At 46.4% G+C, this 13,751-nt stretch overlaps 3 protein-coding genes across 3 annotated transcripts in view; 1 reads left to right on the plus strand and 2 right to left on the minus strand.

The window, feature by feature from the left end:
• Positions 1–531: 531 nt before the first annotated feature.
• LOC131272108 (FHF complex subunit HOOK interacting protein 2A-like) lies at positions 532–4,187 on the minus strand. Its single transcript, XM_058273739.1, has 6 exons — positions 4,056–4,187; positions 2,846–3,703; positions 2,330–2,783; positions 2,141–2,265; positions 1,869–2,074; positions 532–1,796 (listed from the first exon to the last, which is right to left on the minus strand). Exons 1-6 carry the CDS (start codon positions 4,134–4,136, stop codon positions 956–958), a joined length of 2,565 nt encoding a protein of 854 aa, XP_058129722.1. The 5' UTR covers positions 4,137–4,187; the 3' UTR covers positions 532–955.
• An 807-nt stretch (positions 4,188–4,994) lies between these two features.
• Positions 4,995–5,887, plus strand: LOC131272298 (protein KRTCAP2 homolog). The gene is made up of 4 exons (XM_058273977.1): positions 4,995–5,102; positions 5,182–5,336; positions 5,403–5,533; positions 5,610–5,887. The coding sequence occupies exons 1-4, from the start codon at positions 5,099–5,101 to the stop codon at positions 5,716–5,718; spliced, it is 399 nt and encodes a 132-aa protein (XP_058129960.1). The 5' UTR covers positions 4,995–5,098; the 3' UTR covers positions 5,719–5,887.
• A 3,376-nt stretch (positions 5,888–9,263) lies between these two features.
• The window catches only part of LOC131260411 (uncharacterized), a 110,654-nt gene continuing 106,166 nt past the window's right edge, over positions 9,264–13,751 (minus strand). The window contains exons 11-12 of the mRNA XM_058262122.1: positions 12,823–13,000; positions 9,264–12,742 (exon numbers count right to left, since the gene is read on the minus strand). Of these exons, the coding sequence (XP_058118105.1) occupies positions 9,264–12,742; positions 12,823–13,000 (3,657 nt within the window). The remainder of the gene's footprint in view (positions 12,743–12,822; positions 13,001–13,751) is intronic.

Genomic DNA, 13,751 nt, shown 5'->3' on the forward strand with positions numbered 1-13,751 from the left:
GAGGCATGCGCATCCCGCGACTTCGTTCGTGATGCTGTTATACCACGGTACGAAAACTAGTCGGTACTCATTTCCGTGACTGTTGCTCGTTTGTTATTGTTTCTGTTGGAAAATTCGGAACAGAAAAAGTAGTAAAAGGTAATGATGTAAAAAAATCAAAATAATGTTTAAGAAAGAAATAACACATTTTATGTAAACGAACCAAATTAAAGTTGTCTAACTGAAACAATAGACACAAAAAAGATAAATCCTTCGGTTTTAACATAGGACTGTTTGAACATAGATATGATTGTTCATCAACTTATTAAAAATGGTGCATAAGGTAATACAAGTGATATAATCAAAACCAAAATATAATTAGAAAGACAAGAAATCATTTACGTGAGCGCACAAAATTACATTTGTTTAACTGAACGAAAAAAAGGACATAGGCAACAACTTAACGACTGTTTGAATTAAGATACGATTTTTAGCAACACATGCTTATTTCGAATAAACCATGCATGGTGAAACGCCAGAATCAAAAACACGTGATGGAAGAAACGGTTCTGTCTCTTATCGGTTCCAATTGTATTTTTTTTCTTTTCCCTTCATTTTGGCGACTAGATAGAATACAAATTTGATAAACAACCACATGGTACCCGCTCCCACATACTTTTATAGCTATCGGTCCTCGAAACGTCGAAGATTGCGCTACTTAATTTAATTGGTTTTGGACGACCTGGGGAAAAAAAGAGAACAGCGAACGCTTACATTGATTAAGCACTGGGAAGAGATCTTCTGGAGAGGGTCGGCCGATCGGAGCTTGCACAGTTCGTTAAAACTACATTCGTTGAACTACGGGAGAAAGGTTAAACTTGTGGAACGTTTTAAGTCTAGCTTGTAACTCATAAATCCTCATTTTTCTCACATTGCACTAGCGTAATGCGAACTAATGTATCTTGTTTGTCTTTACTTAGGCTGCACCGACGAACACACCGGTCGGCGTTCGCTCCGTGGCGTGGTGGTACTTTACGAAGGCAATTGCTGCAAGCTCTTTGCAAAACTCCTCCAGCACGACGATCGACTCGAACAGTGGGTCGTTGATTTCGTCCTCCTCTTCAGTGGAATGGCTCGCGCCCGCACCACTTTCGGCCAGCTCCCCGCCCTCGCAGTCCTTGTGGTAGAGCGGCGGATTCGAAAGCAACCGCCTACCAGTGTCTTTGATCTTCTCCTGGAAGTTTTCCACCCGCGGAATCTCCGACAGAAGCTGCCGGGCGAGAAATTGCATCACAGACCAGAGCGTGGTAGCACCGGTCGCCACCGGTATCTCGGGGTTCAGCAGAATCTCGTGCAGGTAGGGATGGGGAAATAGGGCCAGCTTGGAGAGGATCGCTATGACGGCCAGGTTCAGCTCGTAAGGTTGTGTGTTCATTTGTTTAACGTGCGAAAACAGCAACTTCAGCAGTGGGCCCTCGTAGAAGCTCTCCTCCGAGATGCCACTGTCGCCGCAGGTCCGCAAATCGTCGCCACCGTCGCGCTCGGAGTCGGTGTATCGGGTGCGTGGTTTTTTCGGCAGTTTAACCGGAGCCAACGGAACGACCGTCATCGTGCCGATGTGTGCGGGCGGTTCGACGGAACTGCCAGCAAGCGGAGACGTTTCTCCACTGTCCGGCCAGACGGCCTCGACAGGCCAGTTGAAACCGTGCGTCTTGCTGATCCACGTTTGGTAGTGGCGGTGGGCATCCTGCATGTACTCCTCGTAGCAAATGCCTCCGGCGTCGTTGATAATTTGACGCGGCAAAAGCAACAAGAAGCTGTAGAATAATTGAACATTTGCAATGAAAAACATATCTTCTCCTCCTACCGGAACAGTTGTGTACACTCACTGATTGATTACCCGCAGGATGTTACTCGGTGCCAGGGTACGCGACTTGATCGGATCTTCAGCGCTACCCCTTCGTCGCTCGCGGTTATCCTCTTCGTCCGACCACGATTGTATGGTTTGCGCAGTTGCATCATAGTAGCCTCGGTTGTTGATGTAAAAGAACAGCATGCCATGAAGAATCTTTTCATGAGGGTTGTCCAAAAGCGACTAAAACAAAGATTAACAGTTTCAATTTTAACCATGTCGTATTGTGCTTTGAACCATCCATCTTACCTCAACAAACTGCAACGTGGGTAGAAGTATGTCCGTGTTTTCGTGGGCGTTCTCGATCAAAATCGTAAGCAAACAGTTGTTAACATCCATCAGCTCATCCTCTCCGATAAGCCAATTCGCAATTTCTGTTCATAAAAACCAAAGATGTGTATAAATATTTCAATGGATGTGTCGGGAAAAATTAATTACCATCCAAAAGGGCCCTCGATTGTGTTTTCTTAATAATCTTCGCAGTCAGGACCAGCATGAACGGCGCAAAACATCCCAGCAGGGCCTGCTCAACGTAATTGATCAGCATTTCCTCGCGAATGCGCGGACCCAACTCCGGTACTATCAGCGGACACTCCTTCATGAGGCAATCGCAATAGTCCAACCAGCACAGGAAAGCCGTCAGCTGATAGCGGCCAATGTAGTGCGGCTGTTCGGGATCACGCGGAAACAGACCCCATGTGACGTTAGCATCCTCGATGTCGCCGGTGTCCATATCCTCCGGGATTTGCTGGCAGTTGGCCGCGAGTCGTGAGGCCATCATGGTGGAAAACCGACCGATGGTGTTGCGTATGGCTTTGCACGACTTTTGCAGCGTAGCTAGTGAGCCCAAAATGAGGACACCCTCACAGGCCCGCACGACTATTGTGCTATCCTGGAATGGATCAGTGGAATGTTAGCAAAAGAGCAACATTGCTTTTACGAGCGTTTACTTACGGCACTGTCCAAATAACTAACGATGGCATCGAAGAGGATAAAATGATCTTCATCATCGCAATCACAGCGTTCAACCTTTCCCTGTCGCTCCACATCGGTATCGTTCACCGCGCGTTGCTCGTCTACTCCCCCCTTACTGGCCGCCACCGTTCCTCCACTGTCTTCCGTTACCAGCGAAATCCGTCGAGAATCGTAATCAATCTTGGTGCTCATAAATAGTGGATTGTTCACCGGAGGCTTCGCCACCCCTAGCCCTTTCCAGTTCGATAACATTTGTGCGGAATGGTGGTGTGACTTTAGGAACAGATTGACCAGTATGGAATCCTTGCGTACGAGCCCGGCCACCGTTTCAAGAAAAAGTATCTCCTCGCGCTCGTACGGTGACGCCAAGGTGCCGTTGCATAGTTCGACCAACCGTTGCACGGGTTGGAAAATGCTAGCGTGCCCCAACGGTGGACACTTTAGGCAGGACAGGAATCGTCGAATCCAGTTCAGTATGATAAAGCGCGCCCCGGGTGGTGTGTCGTTCACGGCAAACTCGACCAGTACGTCGAGGGGTCGGTTATTGAGGACGAACTCCATGCACTCTGCCTTCGATGGTAGCATTTCGGTGGCCTTTGCTGGCGTTTCTGTGCTGCTCGATGGAGCGTCACACGTATCATTGGTGTCTGTTTTCGCGTACGCTTCCAGTTGCTGCTGCTCCTCGCGTATCAATATCGCTAGCATTTGGTCAAGGTGTGTTGGAATGTTGGTATCGTTGATGTGGATTTTTGGTAGGGTTTTGTCGGCGATGTAGAAGTTTTTGATCAATCGGTAGTGATAGTCAAAGTCCTGCAACGCTGTTGGAGGGGGAGCAAGCTGGAAAAGCAATCAGATTTATGAAACTTTCACAAAAAACTAGTACTTTTACATGTGTGTAAAGAAAGGTCCAGAATCCTATTCCACTACGCCAATCTGATCTTATCATGATTATCGAAACACAAACTATCAAGATTATGGAAATAACACTCGCCCAGAAACATGTTTTTAACAATAAAAAACAAAATTATATAAGTTCTTAAAGGCACAGTTGTTTTAACTTCACACAAAACAATAATCAAAGATGATAGAAATGGACCATTCTTAATTTTCATCGTGCCTTAAATATTAGTCTTGAATTTCGGGTTGAACACCAAATAAGGGTATTTCAATATATGGTCTTGTAACTTACCACATCGGCCGCCGTTTGCAGGACCTCTGATAGTTTGCCAAACATTTTATCGATTTCGCTCAGCTTCCGGCAAAGGAACATCAACTTGTAAATTTTGCGTCGTACAGCTTCCGAGGCGGAAAAGGTTGGTAGCTTAGGTGCACATACTTGATAATGCACGGTACTAATTTTTTCGCCTTGTTGGCTTAGAATCGCTTAGAACTGATAATGCCACCGATTAATTTTACACCTGTTCTATTGATGTGTTTTGTTGTTTTCGTGTGATTTTTTTTCTGCGCTGAACTGACGTTTGACGTTCGCGCACAACATCAATGAAAGAAGGAGGTCGTGTAAGCTTTTTTCTGAACCGCCATTGTTTTGACAGTTAGTTTTAAATTTATTTACCAACATACTTGCACTATAAGAAAAATCTTCGGAATAGTCTCTTAAACGATAAAGGATTCGCAAAATGTTGGATCATATTGTTATAGTCTCTATAGTCGGATATCTTTGTGATGCAAATGCTCTCGTGGACATATCCCGAACAGTCGAAAGTGTTTCTACGTGCTAAGTCATTGGACACGAATTCTGTTCGTTTTTATGATATGGACGAAATCGAGTGCGATGGAATTTCTCACGGGCACCAAAAGTTGTGTAAGTAATTCTCGAAAATATTCCCACGATTTCTGATTCATTGCATGATATCCTGCAACCTCTCTTCATACCGAGGCTGGTTTCCGCAAATCGATGAACCGATCCTCTTCGTCGAATATTTTGGAAAATAATCTATCAATCCTTATGTTATGTGGTTTATAAATTGAATAATTAGAAAGATAACTAAATCTAGTAGTTTTTGTTGAGTTAATTTCTCAATTTTCTGAGGTTTTGCTTTGTGAAATTTACAAAATTTTCGTCGATGGGTGAAATTAGCCCTCATTTTAGTTGTTGACAGTTTCGTCGTTTATATGGCAGGATTGGATGATTACGATTCCACGTCGTTGTTTACATTTTCTCGTCTCTGAAACCGGTGTTTGTTGAGTTTTGTGTGATAAATATACAAAATAATGGGTATTGTAGCGAACCAATAGAAACTTTATAATGTGATACATGTTTATTACGGAACATCTCACGCTTTTCCCATTTCCAGCTGTACCAACCACGGTATCACTAGCACTGGCGTCGGTATCAGCGGTGCTGATCTTTTCCGGCATGCAAATGTACCGCCCTTTGCTGTCGTCCTCACAAATGGCCACTATATTCGGTGGTTTCCTGGGGTCATGGTTGTTCATCCTCTCACTGACCGTAAGTATCAGTTGTCTATGGCAAGCCACAACCGTGAACAAATGTAGAAATGTATCTTCCTTGTAGGCGGTGTCTAACCTGGAGGCGGTTGTTCTTGGCAATGGATTCCAAGCGAAATTCTTTCCGGAAGTGCTATTCTGTTTAGTCGGTGCTCTATTTGCCTGTGGAATGGTACACCGTGTGTGTGTAACCTCCTGGTAAGTCCATTTCTAGTTAATGTTGTTGAAGGTTTAAGCAAACGTTCACTAAGGTAATCTAATGTTTTTTTTGCAGTATTCTTTTCTCAATCGCTGCCCTGTTTTACATCAATAAGATATCCCAGAAGGTGCACAACGTAACGGTACAAGTGGACAATTATGCCGGTAAGAAGAAGAAGAAATAGACTTGCAGACATCGTGTGCAACACATCGAGAGTGGAATCAAGTGGGTTATTTCCATCACTTAAGTGTAAGCCGTAATTTTAATGCTACCCCAACAGTCTACAACACTGCAAGATATGTACTAATAAATTAACACTCTTATATGCTCCTTAATTTGTTTTGCAATATAATTTAAAATTATTATCGAAAGCAAAGAAATCCGGGAGCAGAGAAGTGTGTAATAACGAACACTTAACAAGATTTCGGATATACATTTTGACGAATTTACAACTGTGAACAAAGAGAAGTGTGTTTTAAATATGTTAACTAATTTTATTAGTTAATTATCTAATGGTGGTTGCTTATGTTTATTCTGCTTCCATTTCGATCTACTTTCTTGTCTGGTTTTGGTCGATTCAGGATAAGAATCCGTTCTACGCGTAGGAATCTCCTTTAACACATTCCTCCAACTGTAAATCCATTCTTGTATTCCGTATTGTTGCTAATGTTAGAATGTTTATTAGGTTCTATCAGTTTTTAGTATCCTGTGAAGATTTACGATTTTTTTTCACTTTCAAATAAACACGAAAACTACTGACTCGAGTTTGCAACGTGTTCTTTTGATGTTTCAAACCGATTTCCCTTTATTCTGTTACTCTGGCCCATGGGTTTTGTGTTTCTTTCCCTCAAAAGCGCAGTTTTCAAGGGGATTTAAAAAAAAATTAATAAGATAGTTAGGTTTCATATTCTTGATGAAAATAAGGTAGCAGGAGTTCAACTGTTCGTTTTATTAGGATATGTTCCGCGCGGATTTGGAATGGCATCAGAGTCGATTTACAATGGAAAGGATAAAGTAAACGGCTGTACCTTAGACTTTCGTAGAAAAAACTGACCCCTTGATGATGTTTTAAATATGCTGTGCGTTTCTTTTTCGTAACGAATAAAACTACTATTACTCTATTTTGAACAAAGCTGCGAATAAAGTTTACACGATATAGAAAACCATTTTTTATACATTAAACAACACCTGTTTGGCTGGATCTGACTAGCTGTTATGATAAAAATGAAAATTGTATAACAAGTACTACCCTTCACGGAGGTTGGAATTTGTATGTTTTGTTAAAGCTCCAGCAGCCAAATATGCGAGACTGTGGAGTTTGGTGTATTGCCTTTTAGTGAATCGGAATAAAAAGTCAAACTAAAAGCGGGTTTATTGCCGTTCTTCCCATTAGGCTTTTTCACCGTTCCGTTCCACATTTGGAAACAAAAGGTTATTGTTGTTTGCATGTTTCCTTTTTGCGATATGCTCTGAACTTACTGTTTGATATTGTTATTCATTTGTAACATTTTAGATATGGTAAATTTTCGCCTCTTTTTCATTTGCACATTTGTTTTAGTTCGTTCAAATTTCTTCCTCATATTTCCATTTTACTTTCCTTACTCTAACTTGTTGCAAAACCCTTATTATTCAAAGCAACGAATAAAGGGTTTCTTTGTCCTTAACTTAAGGGTGTTATAAGCAGATAGATAAAATCAACAATTAAAATATTTGTAATAAACATTAAAAACACATTTTTAAAACAACGATGGCTTTGCATAAGCGTTTGTAACAGAATATATTTTATACGCACATATAATCTGTGAAAGATGAGTCTTCACGCGCGTGTGATGCTTTTGACCAATTCCCTATCCGGCGTTATGAATAATAGGGTTTAATAAAAAAAAGAAGGTCACACAAAAATGGGACATGGTATGATCATTTTTGACGGGCTTTAAGAGGATTGCGTCTGATGTAGCATAAAAGCAATTGCAAACCGGACTCAGTCCATCTCCCACGATTGCTTTGATGCTCGTACTCACTGGTGTGCCTTGTGAAAATGGTTTGAAATGTAACTGTTTTTTTATTTCAAACTTTTTTATCATCTCTATTCTACTGTAATACAGTCGTGACTTTAAATGTTTGACTACCGATTCACATTGTCCCATGGTCTATCGTTTGGTTTGCGACAATCTCGTGCATATTGTCGTTTCATATAAGTGACACAAACTCCTTCGTCGTTTTATGTGTTCTGGGGAAAGCTCCCCAAACAACGAGTCGCATGCGGTTTGCTATCACAAGAAGAAACAACAATATCATCATATGTAGGTTTAGTTTTAGCTGATTATGATCCTTTTTTCTCTACTGATCGCCACATCTCTAGGACTTCCCCAATGGCAATTTAGATAGATGTTTTGTCAATCATATTCGCTTGGAAGCATCTTCGAATTTGAGTCATTTGCTTCGTACTCGATCCCGAGGTTCCTGGCACCACCGGTCAACCCGAATGGCATCCGTTGCAGCGCGATTATTATCAGCGTATATTTTTGTTTTTACTGCTACTAGACCATTACCTAATTCTCAACATTTAACACTAACACAGAACGAGTAGGGGCCCGCCTCTGCAGGCCATCATTCAAATCCATTTTCAACTAACACTCAACTTCCCTTCTCTATGTCGCTCTTATGTGTCCTTTACAAACCGACCTTCAGTGAGCCGAAGATCTCGTCCCGTTGTCCCACCGCTGTTCGTTCATGGCAATTGCTACTTGTATTTACAGTCCTTCATGTGAGTTCAGCTATCAGGGATTTTAGAAAGATTCAATTTTGAGTCACAATTTGCATGAAGTTTTAAGTATTTTAGGGTGCTTTTTTAAGCAGAGAGTTCCAAATTGAGTTATTATCCCTCCACGTGTTGAGTATTTGAAACGCATTTAGTGCCTCGCTCGAAGCGTAATCTCAATGTTTCCTTATGTTCCTTGTTGGTTGAGAATTAGGCGAAAACACATAACACAATAAAATAATCCAATAAGTAGAGTAAGACATTTTCGATTGACTCTGTCGAGTTATCCGAAAAGGAAACACGAGAAAAAAGAGCGTTTGTCTAACCATCTCATCTGTTTGCATCAAAACAAATTAAACATATTAAAAGTCTCTTCCTTTCCGATGCTGAATTTTAGTTTTAGTGTTACCCAAACCTTCTGCCGAGGGGAAACAAGTTAATTGGGGGCATAAATTACTCGACGTTATTATTGTTAGCTTACACGGCATGATCTATCAACCTATCCCGAAGTATAAGTGGCCACCAGGTTTGCCTTGTGATAACATATTCTGCCCGTGGGAAATTATCAACGTCATTATCAAATGCTAGAAAATATGCACGTGTACGATATGCGAGTTCTAGATATGTAGATTGTGAAAATGATAGGACCATGATATGGGAAGCTAGAAAAAAACCCCTGATACGTTACGGTTCATCACCTGGGTGGCCACTCCACTGCGGGTAGGTGTGCGTGTCTGCGTGTGTGGATGCTTGATTGGAGTTCATAATTTATCTATCATTCATCTTATCGACTACATTAACAACCTTCTTGTTTTCTGTGGGCTTTTTCGAGGACTTAACACGCCGGCATACCCACGCTCGTAATGAGAAACCTTTATATCCGTTGGTGATGAAACAGCTTTCATCCGAGAGGAGCCTTAGTCCTATGCGATCCCATCGCCCTGCTGCTGGCTCCCCGGTGGTTCCTGCTAGGGTGAAAAGACACGCAAACTTCGCAGCAGGGTCGCGAGCACGTTCGCTAAACACTCGGCGTTGAGGGCGAGCTGACCGGCACCGGCCGGGCCTACCCGCACGCAGGCCAACTCCCGGAAGCTGGAGGCCACATCGTGGATCTTCAGCACGATGTTGCGCGTCTGCAGCGGGGCCGAAGTGTACCTCGTGAGATCCTGCGCCAGCTCGGTGATGCGTCGCAGCGCCGACAGACACGCGGTCAGATGCTCGGGCAGGTTGGTGAGGTTCGCGTCGGACATCGAGACCACCAGGTGCTTGGAGGCGGTAACGAGCTGGAGCGACTGGTCGGTCAGCTCGTCCTTGGCCGCCTGGAAGCGATCTTCGTCGATCGATGTGCCACCACCGGCCGTTTGGGCCGCGGAACAGAGGGCCGCCACTTGGTCGAGCTTCACCAGCAGTCCAGCCATGGCCACGTCCGTTTTTGCCATCAGTGTGTCCACGTTCAGTACGTGTCCGTTCTTGTTGGAAAGGATTGGGCTGCCCGGGTTGCTGAAGGTAACGTTACCGGTGGGCAGTGATGGTCCAGTGGCTGTCGGGAGGGACGTCTTGCGGGACATTTGTGGGGAACAGAGGAGCGTCAGCTGTGCCCTACTGTCCGCCGGAGGGTTCTTCAGGCAGACCGGCGGGCAGTCGCTGTGTGACCGATGGTGACCGTTCGGGGGTTGCGGTTGTAGCTGATGCTTGTTGTCCTGTTGCATCGTCGTCACCGATGCTGCAGCCGGTTGTCCCGGGGTCATCTGTATCGTCTGCCCTGCGCCGAGCTCGTCCCGGTGATGGTTGAAGGCCCGTTCGATCTCCCTGTAACAGTTCGGATTGCGGTGAAAGTGGGGCGAACCTATGCCGGCCGTCCGTACCGGAGAGGAGTTGGCCGAAAGGGATACACCAGCCACGGCCGAGGGGTGATGTGGATGGTGCTGGAGATGATGCGGAAGATGCGGAGGTGGAGTTGAGTGCGCCGGATGGTGCTGATAGTGCTGGAGATGCTGGAGATGCTGTTGCTGGAGGTGGTTGAATGTGGCGTGCGGGTTCTTTAGAATCGGAACCGGACTGCGCAGGATACAGGGCTTCAGTGGGACCGGAGGTAGTGGCGGTTTCTTCGGCAGCTGTGTCGCCAGTATGACCGACGGGGGTGTGGGGGACTGCTCGAAGCGGGGCGGTAATGAGGGTGGGTCCATCTCGTAGTAATTCCCGGTGGTGCCGGTGATGCCGTTCATCCGCGCATAGTAAGGTGGAGAGCGTACGGGTGAACCAAGGCGAAGCTGAAGTTCCGCACTCTTTGGGGGTCGCTGGGGAGGGCTGGGCTGATTGGCCGCGGTGTGTGGGCAGGGTTTCGGTGGGAGTGCTAGGTTCGGTGGGTCGCTACTCTTCTGTTGCTCTGACTCTGCGTCGCCATTCTGTTTGTCTTTGGACTTGGATTTGGCGCAACAGGAAAACGGACCTTTACGATCAACGGTCGGGTACTCGATTACGTGACCGTTCGAGGGTGCCCCGCCGTTGGCAACGGGCGTCCCATTCGTATCGTTCGTTGACTTTCCCCCCGACACCGTGGTTGTCACCGCAGCCGCACTTGCGGCCTCACTGTTGCTGTAAAGGTCATACTCGTTGGAGTGGCTTCCATTACCACCGTTCGGTTGACGCAACTCCGGTGGATAGTACACCTCGAACCGACTCGGATCGTACGCGTACTTTGCAAGCAGCACACTGGAGATGGCACCGTTTGCCACCACGGGTAGCGTGCTGGGATCGGCATTGGTTCCGTTGACCGTCCGCGGTTTCGGAATCGGTCCACCGTCAACCGCGTAGTTCAAGTTCTTAAGCGTGTTAATGTTGTTGTTCTGACTGACACTACTCCCGAGATGGTTCTGAACCGGTGCAACCGTCGCGATTGCTCGATTCACCGGGGGATTCTGGGGTTCGGGAATGTCGGTGTTGGTGGTGGTGGCTGTGGGTTTGCTACCATCGGTACGATCACCGAGCCCGGGCGGTGGAGGAATAATGTATGAAAGGATCTCCTCCGGGGTTAGCTCGACGGCTGGGGTAATCTTCTGGGTCGGGGGTTCTATCGTTACCTGCTTGAGAAACTCCTCGAGATCACCCGTACCGGACACGGCGTTTGTTGCTACCATCGGACCGCTCGGTTTTCCCGCTCGATCATCAAACCCGCTCGGTGGGACACTAAGCACGTGCAGGTTGTCCAGTTCGTCCGGTGTTTGGGGCGGTGGAATCGAGCGGAGATCGATAATGTCCGGATCGGTTTCGATGAGCGAATCGTCCCCGAGCAGCTCGTAGCCGTACAGGTCACCCAGCTTCTTTGCGGCAAGATCTGTACCATCTGTGCCTAACTCGGACGCACTACTGGCTTCCTTCAGCTGGCGAAGGTAGTCCTTCAGGTTCATATCGCGCCCATCGGTCGCACCGTCCGGACTGTGGAGCCCGAAGCTGGTGCGGATGGATTTATTCCTTAGGTTACCTGGGTGGCTTCCCGTCTGTGTTGAGTTCTGCATTTGCTGCTGTTGCTGCTGCAGCGACTGGTTAACGTTCTGCGTCTTATGAATCGGCGAACTGTTCGGGGTGTACAGGGACTCGGAGTCACTCTCGCTTTGCGAAAGATCATTTCCCAACGCCTGTAGATCGCTTAGAATCTGACTCAAGCCCGAAATCTTACGCTGACTCTTGGGGGTGTTCTGAGCCGAACCGGAACCCCCGTTATCGAGCTTCCCGTTCAGCTCACTAAATGGAGCCGTGTAGATGGAACTGAGTCCCTTCGCAATGCCATCCAGCCCCTGGTTGATGGTTTCCGTCAGCAGCGTCAGCGAGTCACTGTGCTTCAGCACACCCGGCCCATCCTCGGTCGAGCTCTGCTTGCTGCTGTTCAGACTCTCGCAATCGCTCTCATCCACATCGACGGACGTTTCGCGCCAGAAGTTCAGCTTACCGCCCGGCTTCACCTCGAACTCGTGCCCATAGTCGCCGTGTTCGTTCAGGTAGCGCTCGGAGTTTTCGACGAGCTTTTGCATTTCCGCAACGCGCCGAAGTACCTCCTCGTTGCGAGCCTCCGGAACGCCACCGGGCAGCCGGCCTACGCCACCACCGACCATCGTGCCATCCTTCGACGCGCGCACATCCCTGCCCTGCTGTTGGGCCGTTTCGAAATCGTACTCCTTCAGACTGGGCCGTACGTTTCGGTTCGACATACGTGCACTGTTCGCGTTGCGGTCACATTCGTCCGAGCGGCTCGAGGAGCTGATGGACCCGGTGGCGCTGCGGAACCCGGTCGAGTGGTACGGCGGTGGCATAAGGAACGCTATGCTGTGCGTTGGCTTCTCCGTCGGTAGGTAGCTCCAGCCGTTACTGACCACCGTGTGCTGCGATAGGTACGGTGGTGCAATGTCTTCTATTTGAATATCGCGTTCTTGCTCCAGCGGCAGCTCTTTACCTATAGTGTGGACAAAAATAAAGAAATGTGGATACACTTTAATATGATCTGATACAAAAACATAACGATATGTCACTTACCGGCCATTAACCGATAGTAGCCCGCTAGTACGATGGCAAACTCCGAAGCGTCACGGTCCTCCATCGAGAAGTTGATCACCCGATCGGGAGTTATGAAGACGGTCACGGTGTTCGAGATGTCGTCATCACGCGTTACCACGACGCGAATCAACTCCTCTAGATTGCAAATTGGTTGTGGCTGTTGGAAAATACAAATTGATTTGTTTCCGAAAGGTTAATTAATCTGCACACACAGAATCGAGTGAGTCGGTCTGTATTTGTTTACAAAATAAAAGTTATTTATACTTTTCTTATCAGATGTTTACCCCTTGCTTATCGTGTGTACAAGTTTGCCTAATATAATCATCAAAAACATACGAGGCGCAATTATTGACCATTGAATTTCCAAGTCACACGAATTGGCTGATAACGTATCTCCATTCCCGGTTTGAAAAGAAAAAAAAATGCTCGATAGTTCCAGCAAGCAATGGTCTACCCGTTTTCCCCAACTCCCCAGGGAATGCCTTCCTTCCCGCACAAAACGGACGGCTGTACAGAAGCACAAAAGATAAATGAGGTGTCTGTCAGATATTTCTACCTTGGATCGTTCCGGTTCGCGGATACGCGTCCTTACACTCCAAAATGGATCGTAGTAAGAAGCGCGGCCTCAATCTTTTCTACCACTAACGGTAGCATTTTCCAGCGATCAATCACGGTTCCGTGAGCACCAGAAAGGCTCGCGAGGGCTCGGCAAAACTTTTCCAACAGCATCGGTTCCGGGTTAGGATTTATAAGTGCCACCAGATTTGTCATCGGCTTTCGGAAGAATGAGCGATCCGTTTGGGCCCTGAATTGATTTGTTCCCCTTTACAGTGTGCTCTGGACAGTGGTTGTTGGTAGTATATGAACTAGCTGGACCGAAGAATAGAACCCTAAGAGAGACAAGGACA

Source organism: Anopheles coustani, chromosome 3, assembly GCF_943734705.1.
Source record: "Anopheles coustani chromosome 3, idAnoCousDA_361_x.2, whole genome shotgun sequence".
Classification (NCBI taxonomy): Eukaryota; Metazoa; Arthropoda; class Insecta; order Diptera; family Culicidae; genus Anopheles; species Anopheles coustani.

Coding starts and splice junctions, on each gene's coding strand:
- LOC131272108 (XM_058273739.1), bottom strand. CDS start 4,136: ATGTTCCTTTGCCGGAAGCTGAGCGAAATCGATAAAATGTTTGGCAAA. Junction 2,266..2,329: donor ATCGAGGGCCCTTTTGGATG/GTAATTAATTTT, acceptor TTTTATGAACAG/AAATTGCGAATTGGCTTATC. Junction 1,797..1,868: donor ATCCTGCGGGTAATCAATCA/GTGAGTGTACAC, acceptor ATTATTCTACAG/CTTCTTGTTGCTTTTGCCGC.
- LOC131272298 (XM_058273977.1), top strand. Junction 5,337..5,402: donor TGTTCATCCTCTCACTGACC/GTAAGTATCAGT, acceptor TCTTCCTTGTAG/GCGGTGTCTAACCTGGAGGC. Junction 5,534..5,609: donor CGTGTGTGTGTAACCTCCTG/GTAAGTCCATTT, acceptor TTTTTTTTGCAG/TATTCTTTTCTCAATCGCTG.